The 14,238-nt window shown below is 41.2% G+C and overlaps 2 protein-coding genes across 4 annotated transcripts in view; one reads left to right on the top strand and one right to left on the bottom strand.

Annotated features, from left to right (window-relative positions):
* The window catches only part of LOC308430566 (serpin B6), a 75,168-nt gene extending 73,630 nt beyond the window's left edge, over nt 1-1,538 (bottom strand). Inside the window, exon 1 of the mRNA XM_080929747.1 lies at nt 1,400-1,538. The gene's annotated coding sequence lies outside the window, so the exon portion shown is untranslated. The remainder of the gene's footprint in view (nt 1-1,399) is intronic.
* RIPK1 (receptor interacting serine/threonine kinase 1) overlaps nt 1,499-14,238 on the top strand; it is a 30,917-nt gene continuing 18,177 nt past the window's right edge. Inside the window, exons 1-6 of one of the 3 annotated variants that reach the window (XM_080929712.1) lie at nt 1,499-1,633; nt 6,649-6,874; nt 6,976-7,195; nt 7,878-8,034; nt 11,473-11,610; nt 13,353-13,578. In XM_080929712.1, coding sequence (XP_080785838.1) covers nt 7,032-7,195; nt 7,878-8,034; nt 11,473-11,610; nt 13,353-13,578 — 685 coding nt within the window. In that variant the 5' untranslated portion in view covers nt 1,499-1,633; nt 6,649-6,874; nt 6,976-7,031. Of the gene's footprint in view, nt 1,634-1,795; nt 1,855-6,648; nt 6,875-6,975; nt 7,196-7,877; nt 8,035-11,472; nt 11,611-13,352; nt 13,579-14,238 lie in introns of those variants that run through there. The other 2 variants (XM_080929713.1, XM_080929714.1) reach the window with 2 other exon arrangements.

The following is a 14,238-nucleotide window of genomic DNA, read 5'->3' as shown; positions in this document are numbered from 1 at the left end:
TTGCATGGTGAAGTAGCTGGTAAAATGGCTGTGAATTTTCTTTTTTATACGTATAACAAATATTTTTATTTTGAGGTAGAGGGTACTTGTTTATGAATCATAAGACCTATATACAATGAAAGTCACACCTCCACACTCAAGTATCTTTATATGCTTTTTAAATGCAATTACCTTATTCAGACTTTTCAGAATTGACTGTTAGTTTTTTAAATTCTCTAAAATAATGAATTTTATGATAAAATACATTTTGCAAAAGATTCAGAAATGTAGTAATATTTAATGAATATGACGATGAAAAGTATCTGTAAGCATGTTCCAATGACTTAGTGCTTTTTTCCAGTTTTATATGTTTAAAAAATTGCAGTTTGATACTAAGCCTGTTTTAAAAATATTGTTACACTGATTCATCTCAAAAGGCATTACTAATAGTCCTTTTGTAAAATACCATCACATATAACTGTGAATGTTTTGCCCCAAATTAATGGAAGAAAATGTATTTTCTGCACAGATAAATATTTTCTAAGACTAATCTTCATCATCAATTTTGTTTCTACAAAAGCATGCAATAAAAAATGCACATGAAAGCAGCTAGCTTAAACTTTATTTTAATACAATTTACTTTTGTGGCTGATTTATCACTGCCTCCAGTTTAATGAGCTGACACACACAAGAAGTTCCAGTATCCTTTTCCTAACTGATTTAAAAAACAATAATCCCTGTATAAAACAGAAGCCAGTCTGTGACGTCTTTGGGCATTTCCGTAGAATATTATCACCTATGAAGAATATCTCTCCCCATGATTATAGAATATAACTTGAAACACGATCTGAGACAAAAATTTTCTTAAAGTGGTGGTCGTGTGTACAGTTTAGTAAGATTCCTTTACCGTGTCTTTTGTGGTCCTCTCCCTCTCTTGACATATTTATCTTTTGACAATAAGTGATCATTGTAATATCTTGCAGCTTCCTTCTTAATGACACCTGTAGCAACACTTACTTTGTGCTTGGGATTTCAATTACCATTTTGGAGGGCTACAAATTAATCGCATGTCTTCCTTAACGGCCTGCTGTCACCACAGAACCCACAAAGCTCGCAAACGCCACTGTCCTATACAGTGCTTTCTAGCGGGCCCAGCAGTCTCTGAGAGTTATTAAAAGGCTCTCAGAACTAGCTGGAAAGCAAGCCAGAACTGCCATTCCTTTTTGGTGCCAGGCCTCGGGGATCGTCGCGCTGTAAACCAGGCTGGGAGGCTGGCGCTCGCCCTTGTACACCGCCCCCCCGGGCGGGAGCAGAGGCGGAGACAGAGGCGGTCGCAGCCTTGCACCACCCCAGCAGACCTTAGGGAAGGAGGAGCGGCCCCCGGAGAGGCCTGGGGAGTGCGGGTGTCGGTGCCGCTCACCTCCCGAGACTCCAGCGGCGGCGTGGACCCACTGAGGAGCGGGGTGGACGCGGCGGGAGGAGGTGAGGAGCCTGGACGTGGCTGGCCGCCGCTTCAGCATCAAACTCGGTCCGGTCCTCGGCAGGGCCCAGGGCTGCCCTGGCCCGACAGCCACGGCGAGGAGCGGCTCCTGACGTCCACCGCCCGTCCTTCCTCACCCGGGCCGGGGTACTTGACCGCAGAAACTACTCTGAGGTAAGTCAGCGCGGGGGCCCGGGGCCGCTGCTAAGTTTCCAAGCAGCCGGCTTCCTGGAAGGGGCGGGCAAGGTGGGGGTGGGCGCGATTTCTACTTGTGGACCGGAGGGCGTGGCTCGCTGTTTCCGGAAGCCGGGTGGTGGGCGGGTCTTCAAGCGTACCCGGAAATCGAAAAGCGCGGGACTTGCTGTCATCTAGCGGGAGATTGGACCCTTCTTGAGGTAGTTTTAGCTCAAGTCGCAACAGAAATCTGCGCCGTGACCACGTTTACAGAGTGTCTATAGGACAGGTGTTTCTCTCGTAGGGATTATTATTCTGGTAGGGATGACAGCTTTATTGAAGCGTTAGTGCCCTAACTAGGTTACCTAAATATAACCTATCAACCCTGGACCTACCAACTCTTTAAAAGGGTGTATTACTGTTGTACTTGGGGACTTGGGGCAGCAGAAGGCTGGAGAGCAGTCAGTAGCTTTCATCGTTAAGGTGAGCTGACAAATAAGGAGTGATCTACAACCTCAACGAGAGACTAGTATCAAACATCCAAGGTTTCTCTGGTCCTCAGTAGCATTACTTTTATGCATTGCTGCAGACCCTCTGAGAGGTAAAAAAGATAAGCCGCATCCTCCCCACATAGGCATTGGACAGAGCCTCCTAAGGATGAGTGGTGAAGTCCAGGGTGACTCATTCTTTGTGTCTTGCAAATCATTTAATTTGCTTGCTCTAACATTTTGTGTAAAGAGTTGAAGCTGTTTTAATCGAGAAATGCTACAAGACCTTTAGAAAGCTATTTTTTTTTTCAACACTTGCAGAGTGGGATGTAATGACTTAGTCGTGTAATTTTGTAGCCACTGGAAAGATACTAAGTCCTGTTAGAAAGGTGAACTATCACCGCTGTATTGTATACAGATATATACTAGTCTTATTTTAAATGAAATTTGGGATGTTTTGTTTGTATTACTGACAAAACAGTGGTAACAGTTCTTAACTTTAATTTTCATTTTTCTCTTTCTTTGCTGTTTTGAGCCTTACACATAATGTTAAGCTTTCAGGATTGTATCAAGAAATATGCCCAAGGTAACAATTTACAAACTAGGCACAGCAGTGTTACTTTTTAATTTGTAACTCCTTAGTATCTCCAGTAAGATCTGGAAATAAGATTCAAAACTAAAGCTTCTCATACTTCAGTTGGATATTATTCTGGCAGATGTATCTTACTATGTAAGCATGGATATATTTATTTTTTAAACATAGTTTTCCTAAGTTTTAAAGATTTAGTTTGTACACCCCCATATTTTTTAATATAGAATATTAATTTAATCTGGGTAAGTCTGCACGGTTTGTTTGTTGTTTTTGAGACAGGGTCTCTTTCTAGAAAGGCGACCAATAATTTATCTTTTGAAAACCCCCGATGCAAAGATGAAAATGTTTTCAGGCATAGTGACACACGCCTTCAATTCAAACACCAGGGAGGCAGAGGTGGGTGGTTTTTTGGAAATTCAAGTCCAGCCCGAATAGTTTTCTTAAACATCCTCTTTTGTTTTGTTTTTTGCATTTGCGTTTTTTGCCTACATGTATAAATGTGCAGTACATGTGTGCTTGATAAGGCTCCGTTGTGAACTGCCATGTGGGTGCTGGGAATCAAACCCAAGTCATCTGCAAAAGCAGCAGCACTCTTAACCACTAATTCATCTCTCTTCCTTCACCACTCAAACTTCTCATTTAGCTTCCTCCCCACCCCCATCAGGGCTCATTGTGTAGCCCTGACTGGTCTGGAACTCAATAAGTGAACCTGAACTCAAATGAGATCGCCTGCCCCCGTCTGCCTCACATGCTGGGATTAAAGAGTGTACCACTCACACCCATAATACATGCTCACCATGCATCATCTTTAAAACAGCTGTATCTTAGAGCGTGAGTGAGTTATAACACCTCTTCTATACATACAGATTGTTATACATGCCTGTCACGTTACTGTGTCACGTTACTATAGACATCTCTGTGCATAGCTTTGTCAGTGTCTCAACCTTGATCCTCAGAATACACAGCCATTGGTGTAATCCTTTCAAAATTTAATTTTGTTATAACTGTAATTTGTGTCTATTATAGGAAATGTAATAAAAAAATGTAAAGAATCAGGAATGGTAAATCGCAGCTGTAATTTCAACACTCCATAAACAGAAGCAAGAGATCACAAATCTCAAGACAGCCTAGGCACACACAAGACATTGACTTAACAAAAGTATTAAGAAGAAAGGAAAATTTTGCCCTACAATGTAAATAAAACGCTAGGGAATATTTTGGTGTCTTAATTTATGTTTTTTTGTAATAAATTGTCATATAATCTATTTTATGCTATATAATCTGTTTAATTTTATCCTTTATTATATTTAACAACTAAATAGTTCTCTCTTTTTTTCACCACTTAACAGTTGTTTACTACATGTTTGGTTCTGGCATACACTGAAGACAGTGGCCAAACAGGTTTTTTTGGTTTTGGTTGGTTTTGTTTTGGTTGTTTTGTTTTGTTTTTTACCTCTGTACAGTTCATTAGAAACAATTATAAAGTAACTATTTAAGGAGAGACGTGGAAGCTCTGTAAACATCTCATAATAGGAACCCTTAAGATGGGTTTCCCTTCAGGAAATGAGAATACTCAGACACCTGGTGCACCAGAAACCTCTAATCTTCCTAACTAGGGTTTAAAAGAATGTGGCTGGAGAGGGAGGGGTATGTTGTGACATGAGGAAGACTGAGCAGGTCCTCATGCTCCAGAACATCTACAGGAAAGAAGGAAACAGGCCTGGAATACTTTTTAATGTTAACACCTTCTGTCTCCACACTAGTTCATTCTCAGTCTCGTAGATTGTCAGTAGAGACTTGCTAAGTAGTCTGAACTCAGTGTTTAAATGCTAATTCAACATGTAAGCGCAAGTAGCACTCTGGGGCGGAGCACTCGGGGACAGCCTTTACTTTGATGGGAAATGAACATTGTAGTTATACCTGTTCTCATTATGTATCATATTAGAAGTGTTTTTTGTACACTTGGAAATGCACTTGTATACACAGGCCCAGTGACACCATGGGTTCTCAGAGTCCTGGTGTTTATAAACATAAACAGTGGGGCTAACTGTAGCCACAGCCATGAAGCAGGCAAATGTACTTTCACATGTTGTTTTCTCATAAAATTCCTTGCCAGTCCCAAGATGGACTGTTATTTTCTTTCACAGATGAGGAAATGGAGGCTTAAGTAAGTTCCTTAAAATCACGAGGCAAATGAATTAGGAGTTCATACTCTCAGGGGGAAGATCTTTGCACTGTACTGCCTCTATGGCTACTGCTAACACACCTCCAGCACCTTCCTCAGCCTTCACTCTTCCATCTGGGACGCCTCCTCTCTTTGCCCCTACCCCACTCCTAGTCATCTTCCTTGCCAATGCCTGAGGCGTGGAGAAGATCATTTGATGTGTCCATCTGACATCAGCTGTGCTGTTATACTGGTGTCCTCTAGGAAGCCTCTGTACAGTGTAGGAGATTCACTTACCCAAGCATTCTGCAGGCCACTAGACAAGATTATAGGCACCCTATGCTTGTGAGTTATTATTTATATTCCTTGAATAACTCTAAGATAAAGTGTCTGCAACTTGTAGACCTGTGAGTTCCTAATAACAGAAAACTTCTCACCTAAACTATCGAAACCTTTAACACAGTGTGAAGAAAATTTCCAGAACCAGCCCTGATAAGTAGTGGTACCCCTGCACTTCTTGATACTATTAAATGGCTTAGGTTTTCACCCAGAGGGAAGCACACAGCTGTGAACAGAGTTTCCTTTGGGGATGACAGAGCTCTCAGGAAGAGCCTTTACTTCATAGGAAATGATTATCACAGATTCACCCCTTTAAAAGACATCACCTCAGACATATTCTCTGTGCACTTCTTCGGTCTTCTGGATTTTCTCTTTGGTCATCACTTCACCTTTTAAGTACTCATCATAGTGCACTGCAACCCGTAAACTATTCCTTGTATTTTATCTTCCTTTGGAGTTTTCTGTCTTTTCACAGCATTCAGAGTGGCAATAAACTTGGCTTGTATTGAATGGGCACCGTTTATAGTGAATAACCTGACATACATAGGTGACAGAGACGTTGAACTCAATGAAGCTGTGTTATTCATCCTAGCACTGTGGCTGCAACATACCTACCTACCATGGCACTCTCCTTCAAGTCCTCATCCTGAGGGACACAATTGTCACTCCACAGAGATAGGCAGATCTCATGAGTCATCATTCTTTTTTACATCTTCCTGCTCAGTATTATTCTTTTTATATTTTTCCAGTCCCTAACTTTGCCTGTAATTACTTAAGATGTATCCGTTTCCTAATATTATTCAATAGACTCATTACCTGATGTTCTTGTCCTGTTCTTGTTACTGCTCTCCTAGCTCATAAGGAATGTTTTATTTTGCTACTTGTACTTTTGGGAAGGGAACTTATATCTAATATATCTTAAAGTTGTTTTGTTGGCTTTAACAATAAAATCTGACAATGTCGTCAGACTATGACCTCTTTCTACATAAGCATTCTTAGTTTGGGGAATCAATCCTGCCCTAAAGAGAAGGTCTATGATTCTCTAAAGACAAAACCCAAATTTATTTGAAGATGGCTCAGGTTATGAATTCACAGGGAATCTTTTCTAACCTCATTCTTAGTCCTAGATGCATGCATTTATTGGTAGTAACTGCTTTTTATTTTTTCCAGTCATCTTTCCACAAAGAAGTAGTATGCCAAGGAAGACCTCTTTCCAATCCTCTTGTATTGCAGACCACCTCCACTCCTAACCTAGGACCACACTAGTAAAGTTGCCACCATCTGAGTCATTACCCCTTGTCCAGTGCTCAGTTTTTTTGTTCCTAGAATTTTTCTTTCCCACTGTATTAAAATGAATTTCAGTAGATGCTGAATTCATGTTATCTCGCATGTGTAGCTTCCTGACAAAATGTTTTCGTTTTTCTTTTTCTAGTGTTCCATGATGCCAGAAATAAAAATCACAGTCTTACATAACTCTTAGCTGAACAGCTCATGTCACAGATTGTACTTCTCAAGAAAAACAAAGGCACTCCACATGTGTGGTACTTTGGGAGGTGGGGGTGTTCTGAGACAGGACTATGTTATTCCAACTGGACTGGAACTCACTGTGGAATACAAGCTAGCCCCAGACCTTCAATCCTTCTGACTCAGCCTCCTAGGTAATGGGATTCCAGGCATGTGCAACATGTCTTATTTTTGATTTTGGATTTTTAAATCATGCTCTTTTTGCCCTGAGATATTCCCTCTGATTGCTTTATAGGACACAGCACTAAGCAAGAACTAAAAGTGGTGTGTTGGAGATTCTGAGCGTTCAAAATGCAACCAGACATATCCTTGGACAATATTAGAATGACATCCAGTGACCTGTTAAAAAGTCAAGAACTAGACAGCGGAGGCTTCGGGAAGGTGTCCTTGTGTTACCACAGAAGCCATGGGTTTGTCATCCTGAAAAAAGTCTACACAGGGTCCAACCGAACTGAGTGAGTCTCAAGCAGAAATGGGTTAGCTCTTTACTAGCTGACTGCGGGCAATAGTTATCTCTGTCTTAAGTGGGGCTGACCTGCGGGGAGACTTGACCCACTGGCTGGATGAAGGGTGACCATAACTCCTCTTATTTTGGATGAGGACTTTGGAGTTAATTAAAAGTATATAAATGCTTGATGGGAATGTATGGGAAAGTTATCACTGAAGGCAGAAAGCTGGGTAGTACAGGAGGCAGTGAGAAGAAAACAGAGCCTTGGGTGTAGACACCTAAGCCTGAAGTACAAAAAAAAAAGGCCAGTTCTCTCACGGGAAATCCCAGAAACCCTGTAAAGCTGTAAAAGGTCCGGGGCTTCTCTCCCCAGGCTGGTTTGAGAGGGGTTCCTTTTTTATATGATTGTGGTTTTCAGCTCAGTCTCTGTCGGGCCAGATCAGTGCTGCACTTTTCATTAGTTCATTTCCATGTCGTGAGTGCCTGGCCTCCAGTTCCTAAGACAAGGCAGGAGGGAGGAGTTTAGAGGAGGAGGAGCCTCTCTGCCTTCTAGGACCTATCTGCCTGAAGGAGACCAGAACAGACCTGACTGTGACAAAACAGGGCACGCAGGAACACTGGAGCTTCTTAGACACCTGGGTGGAAGGGTTTGCCCACGCTGCTCAGCCCGGCTCCTCTCCTGCCCACAGGTACAATGAGGCTCTCTTGGAAGAGGGGAAGATGATGCACAGACTGAGACACAGTCGAGTGGTGAAGCTACTGGGCGTCATCATGGAAGAAGGGAATTACTCGCTGGTGATGGAGTACATGGAGCAGGGCAACCTGATGCACGTGCTAAAGACCGAGGTAGGCGGCACCGTCAGGCGGCTGTGCCCACGTGTCAGACTCTAGCTGCTCTTCGAGTTCTGTTTGTAGCTTTCTGGTTGGGAATCTTGGTTTATGGTTTGCACTTCCTGGCTTCCTTGTCTGTCTGTTTGCTTGCTTACTTGTTTGCTTGCTTTCCTTACATTTTTTTTCATCCGTTCATTTGTTTGTGTTTGTTTGTTTGTTTGTTGGAGTTTTTGTTATTATTGATTTGAGACAAAGTTATATAGCTCTGGCTTTTCTACAACTCGCTATATAAACCACAGGCTAGCCTTGAACTCACAAAAATCCACATACCTCTGCCTCCTGATTGCTGGGTTTAAAGGTGTTTGCCACCACAGTTGGCTTCGATGGGATTTCTGTGCCTCTTCCAGCTTTGGGGATTGTCTCCCCTACTCAGACCCATTGATGGTTCTGTATGGGCACGTCAAGGCCCCCTTCTTGCTATGACACCTAGCCATTCTCCACCCACAGACGACAGATGGGTCTGACAGAGATATGTGTGAATGATAGCAAGTTTGAGTGGATTGATGAAAATGTCTGTGCTGTCAATGACAGGCAGTAACTTACAAAAGCATGTGCACTGCTGTTGACTATAAGAGAAAGTGGAACATTAAGAATTTTACTTTCAGACCATTTAAGAAGTTGCTACAGGTTAAATCTATAACATCAACCACAGCGATATAAAATTTAAACTCAGGGAAAAGATGAATCTATGAAAACTAGGTAAGTTTTAAAGTTTCTGTGTGGATTAGGATCTGAGTCTTATGCCGGTTGTTCAGGAGCCCGTAGCTGCTACAACACAGACAAGTACAAGAGGCAGGAGAAGCAGTGGAGCAAGTGCTGGGATGGTGTCTGATAGGTATACGGTCGCCTGCTGTGGAACACAGGCAAGGTACCCACCACCCTGAGCTAGGTGGGAAAGGTGTCCGACAGAAGGACAAGCTGGAGCAGATAACCAAGGAGTAAAGGTCCCAGGCACAGAGATGACAGATGACGTGTGGTAAGGAATTAGGGGATGCCAGCTTGTAGAGCTGTTAGATACCAACTCTCACCGGAGCACAGATTTCATGTAAGGGGCAGAAGCATTTGACTGCCTTTGTACCAAATATTTTCCCCTCCCTTCATCTCCCCACACCTTACAACTGCCAAATCAGCAGATCTTTCCAAAACATGAACAGGGTGGGAAGGATAAAAGATGATACACATGGTACTGAAGTTTCACCAGATGGTCCTCTTCCCCCAAACCAGATAAGATCAGCCACATGACAGAAGTAGGCATTTAGATCCAGAGATAAGTCATCTATGTTGAAAGACTTTGGATGGGGTCAGCCAATGGTAAACTTTACCAGAAAGGGACAAGAAAAGTCAAGGACCCAAGAGATGCAGGAAGAGGTTGGGTAGGGGACAATCATACTTGCTAATAAGGTTTTCCTGAAAGTATATTGATGAAGACAGGAATAGTATCTGCTGCTATTTTGAATTAATCAATTAATTTTTGCAAACAAGAGCAATGTCTCGATGCTGCTCTCAAACTTTTAGATCCGTACGCCTCAGCCTTATTGGTATCTGGGACTACAGGTGTGTACCACCAAATCCAGCCTTCTGCTATCTTTTCTATTGTGGAAGTTAAGCTGCTGATACTGTGCTTCAGTTACAGCATGGATAAACATGGTGTGAAGGCTGTGGTTTGGAAGGACTTGGGAATCTAAGCTCCATTCCCTTGACCTTTTAACCTTTAAACCAGTAAAAGACACGCATAGGTTTTTAAGAATCATTCTGCCTGTAAACTTATTTTAGTATTAAGAAAAACTGAAATGAAACTACTAAAACAGAAACATGCATTTCTTAAATAATGACATTGAGGTTGATATAATTAGAGTATAATTTTAAGAGTGATCTGAGATTCTACAAAGATCTAAAATGTCTGCTACCTGTCACCACATACATACTAATGGACCTTATATGGTATCATGCGTGTGGCAGAGATGCTTATGTGGTTGTTGGCACTGTAAACATTCTTCCCTGAATTCTATTTCTTTTTGTGTCATTTCCCATTCCCATTTTCCTGGTGGTGTTATTATGTAAATACCTGTGCCATATCACAACAGTATACCATGGAAAAGTGTGTGGGTTTGCTGTTCATTTCAAATAGTCTAAACATCATCTTAGATATATGGAGGCAATCTTTGGAGTAGCAGGAGAACTAGAAGTAATAGTAATAATAACAATAATAATAAATGTCATTGTTTGCAAGGAGTCTGGTTTCATGATTTTTTTTAAACATGAGTTTTATTACATACTGTACGAAATGATGTTATAGAATAAATAGAATACTACCCCAGAGACACTTTAATACACAACAAAGATATATGCACCACAATGTTCATAGCAGCTCTATTTATAATAGCCAGAAACTGGAAAGAACCCAGATGTCCTTCAGAAGATGAATGGATACAAAAATTGTGGTACATATACACAATGGAATACTACTCAGCCACCAGAAACAATGACTTAACCAAATTCTTAAGAAAATGGCTGCATCTAGAGAATATCATCCTGAGTGAGATAACCCAGTCACAAAAGAACAGACATAATATGCAGTCACTGATATTGGGATGCTAACCCCAGAGGCTTGCACTCCCCCAGAAACAACTCACAGACTGTATGAAGTCCAAGAAATAAAGAAAACAAAACAAAAAAAATATTTACAAAACAAGAAGACTTTGACTATTTCCATGTTGCGTTTTGTTTTGCATGTACTTTACGCTCATTGTAACTATTAGGTTTTCAATGCATACTGTCAAGCCTTTGAAAAAATCAAGTACTGACTAAAAAATATATTCACATAGTTTTATGTAAAAATTATTTTAATATCTGAAAAAACAGTACTGACAAAAATGTATAATTTTAAGCAAAAAATGTTTGAAATCTATACATTTATCTTTGTTTTGTAAAATAAAGTCATTTTAAAAAATAAAAAAAAATTTAGAAAAAAGAATGAATAGAATACTAAGTAGTCCTAGGTTATTCTATTATAAATAATTTATTTTTTTAAATATATTTCATCATTTTCTCCTTTCCTTTTTTCCTCCCACACCTCCCATGTACCTCCCTCCAAACCCCCTCAATTGATTTCTCTCAAATTTATGGCTTCTTCTTCTTATGGTATTTTTATATGCATATAGATTGGCACAGAATTTTTTTTTTACACTAAACAAAATAAGCATTAGTATTTGGCTGTCCTCTAGGCCCTGGGGTAGAATCTTTCTTTAAAGGTGCTTGTTTCCCAGGGACAGTAGTGCTGTGGAGCACATGGTGGGAGGAACCTGCTAACTCTAACCGTGGGCCCTCATGGGTAGAGTAGTTCTTGCCTATTAGATTATCCCTCCACTTCATAGACCTAATGTGTTATTTCAGATAGGTGTCCCACTTTCTGTGAAAGGAAGGATAATCGTGGAAACTATAGAAGGCATGTGCTACTTACATGACAAGGGCGTGATACACAAGGACCTGAAGCCTGAAAATATCCTTGTTGACCGTGACTTTCACATCAAGGTAATCTACAGTCTGTATACTTGGAGGAGGCTGAGTAATTGTAGTTTGATTTCCCACTAGAAATCCATTCCTGTAGGTGATCATGGTAAAAGAGGACCTAGCCGAGCACTGAGCAGCATGGTGCTGCTTGCAAGGCTGTTGTGGTATCACATGTAGACTTGACTGGATCGAGAGAAAACTGTAAGGGTACAGTAATGAAAAAAATCTCATCCCTGGTTCCTGAGTTTTGTTTCCCTCTGATTAGACTTGGAAATGGAAGCACTCAAAGCACTCATCATTTTTCCCAGGAAATCTTGGGATTTCTCCACTCTGGAGAAAAAGAGAGTATGGAAGTGTGTGGAGAATACTTTTATAATTCAGAAATGACTTAAAAGCAGTAGTAAATCAACTATTTTGGCCTCAGAATCCTCCACTGTGAGGAGCAAGGGGCATAGTTCAGAGGGGAATAGTTCTAGTCTCGCACATCTGAGGTCCTAGGCTCAGTCCTGGCACTCCAAGACAAAGACTTCTGCTTTGACATCCTGTTTGTGTCTATTTTCATTTAAAAAATCAACTTCCTTTTGAAAATTCTTTTCATCATAGTAAAGGTAACAAGGAAAACGACACCCACCAGCCTATTCCGGGGCTACATTTAACTGAGGGAAGCAACAGCACATATAATTAGTCTTGGTAGCTAGAATCCAAGCTGGAAACCTGAAGAGGGACTAGATAGCTCAGTGTCAGAATTCTGGGTTTTATCCCTGCACCACAAGAAACAAAAAGAACCTGAAAACATGTAGGACTGGGAAAGAACCAGGACCTTCCTACAAGATCTACGTCAGACACCATTCGTGTCTCAGACAGCTCTTAATCCCAATGTGTTTCATTCTTGAAATTCTGCTCACTCTTTCAATGAAGAACTCACCCTTTGTATTCTGGGTTAAAATCTGTGAATTTCAGGTAAGCACATGCTCTATTTTGCTCCTCCCTAAATGCTTCTTAGAGACAGAAGAGGACCATCTTGGGTTTTCCTGTAACTGTCCTGCTGTGCCATTTCCCCTTGCCACTTTATTCTTTTGCTGGGTCTGACTTTGTTATCTTTCTCTGCCTTTATGTGTGTATGTGTGTTTCGATTTCCTTCTCTTTATCCTGTCTTCTCTTAGGTCCAAACTGCCAACACAAAACAAGTAGCAGCAACAGTCTTACCCTCAGGGTGGCTTTGGGATGCTTGGAAAAACAGCCATGGTCCTCTGGATGCTATTGGGCACATGAAAGGTGTGGTAACTAGTCTCTGTCTTCCCTGTGGGGGAAAAATATGCAAAGTAAATGAGAATTTAGTACAAACACCGTTTTGCTGTCTTTCCCCAGTCTTATTGCTTAAGAACTGAGATGCCAAGGCCAGACAGCTCAGCTAGTAAAGGTACTTGCTGCTGGGCCTGAAGACCTGAGTTCAATCCCAGGACCCACCTGGTGAATGGAGAGAAAGGTCTTCTGCAAGTTGTCCTCTGACTCACACACACATCTTAGAATATGTACCCCCCCATCCAAACTTAATAAATGTTTAAAAGAAACTTTTAGAAATAATTGATATGCCAGTGTTTTACATGAACATTCTGAGAGTCTATTAAGAGGTGCAGCCACTGGATAATTGATTTGTGCTACACGTGTACTAGATAAGCCTCAGACTTGATTTCATGAAAATCCAGCTGGATTTACTTGTAAGCCTTCGTGATAAGTTCCATTGGCCCCTCTGTTTTTTTCAGATAGCTGATCTTGGTGTGGCTTCCTTTAAGACATGGAGCAAACTGACCAAAGAGGAACACAAGCAGAGGGAAGCAAGCAGCAGCACTAAGAAGAACGGAGGCACCCTCTACTACATGGCACCCGAACACCTGAATGACATCAACGCAAAGCCCACAGAGAAGTCAGATGTGTACAGCTTTGGCATTGTACTTTGGGCAATATTTGCAAATAAGGAGCCCTATGAGAGTAAGACATTTATAGTCGTGGAATTTTGATAGTAATCACAACTGTTAAATGAAAGTTAGTGAGACAGCTCAGTGAGTAAAGATATTTACCACTAATACTGACAGCCTGAGATCAGTCCAAAATCCAGAACTTATGTGGGGAAGGGGAGAACTGACTTCTGTGCATGCACTCCTCCTTCTCTCTCTTTCCTCTCTGTCTCCCTGACAGACACAGACACCCCACACTAAACTTTTTAAATGTAATTTTTTAAACATGAAATAATGCCCTTTAGTGAATCCTGTTAAAATCTATAATTGTTCATTTAATTGCTTTCTGTAGTATCATAAAGATTTATCCCATATCTAATTTATTCACTGCTATAGACAACCCCCTCCCCACCATACACACACAGAGCCTGAAATACATTAGGTATTGAGGAGACCTTTGTTGAATTAGTCGTCCCAGTTTAGGATAAACTCATGGGGTCGGTAGGCTGCTTTATAATAGAGCTTAGCTTGGGAGTTGCTATAAAACTCCAGTATTCTTCCTGGAGAAGGGACGGCCTTTCTTACTACCAGGCATACACCCCATACTTTGATTCTATTTGTGAATGAGACTCTTTCATTACTTACTGTGGGCAGTTCAGTCAGCTAGGAGTGTAGAGGTAACTAAGTCATTTGT

Source organism: Micromys minutus, assembly GCF_963924665.1.
Source record: "Micromys minutus genome assembly, chromosome: 1".
NCBI lineage: Eukaryota > Metazoa > Chordata > Mammalia > Rodentia > Muridae > Micromys > Micromys minutus.
The sequence above is the reverse complement of the archived record's forward strand: the minus strand, read 5'-3'. Positions and strand labels throughout refer to the sequence as shown.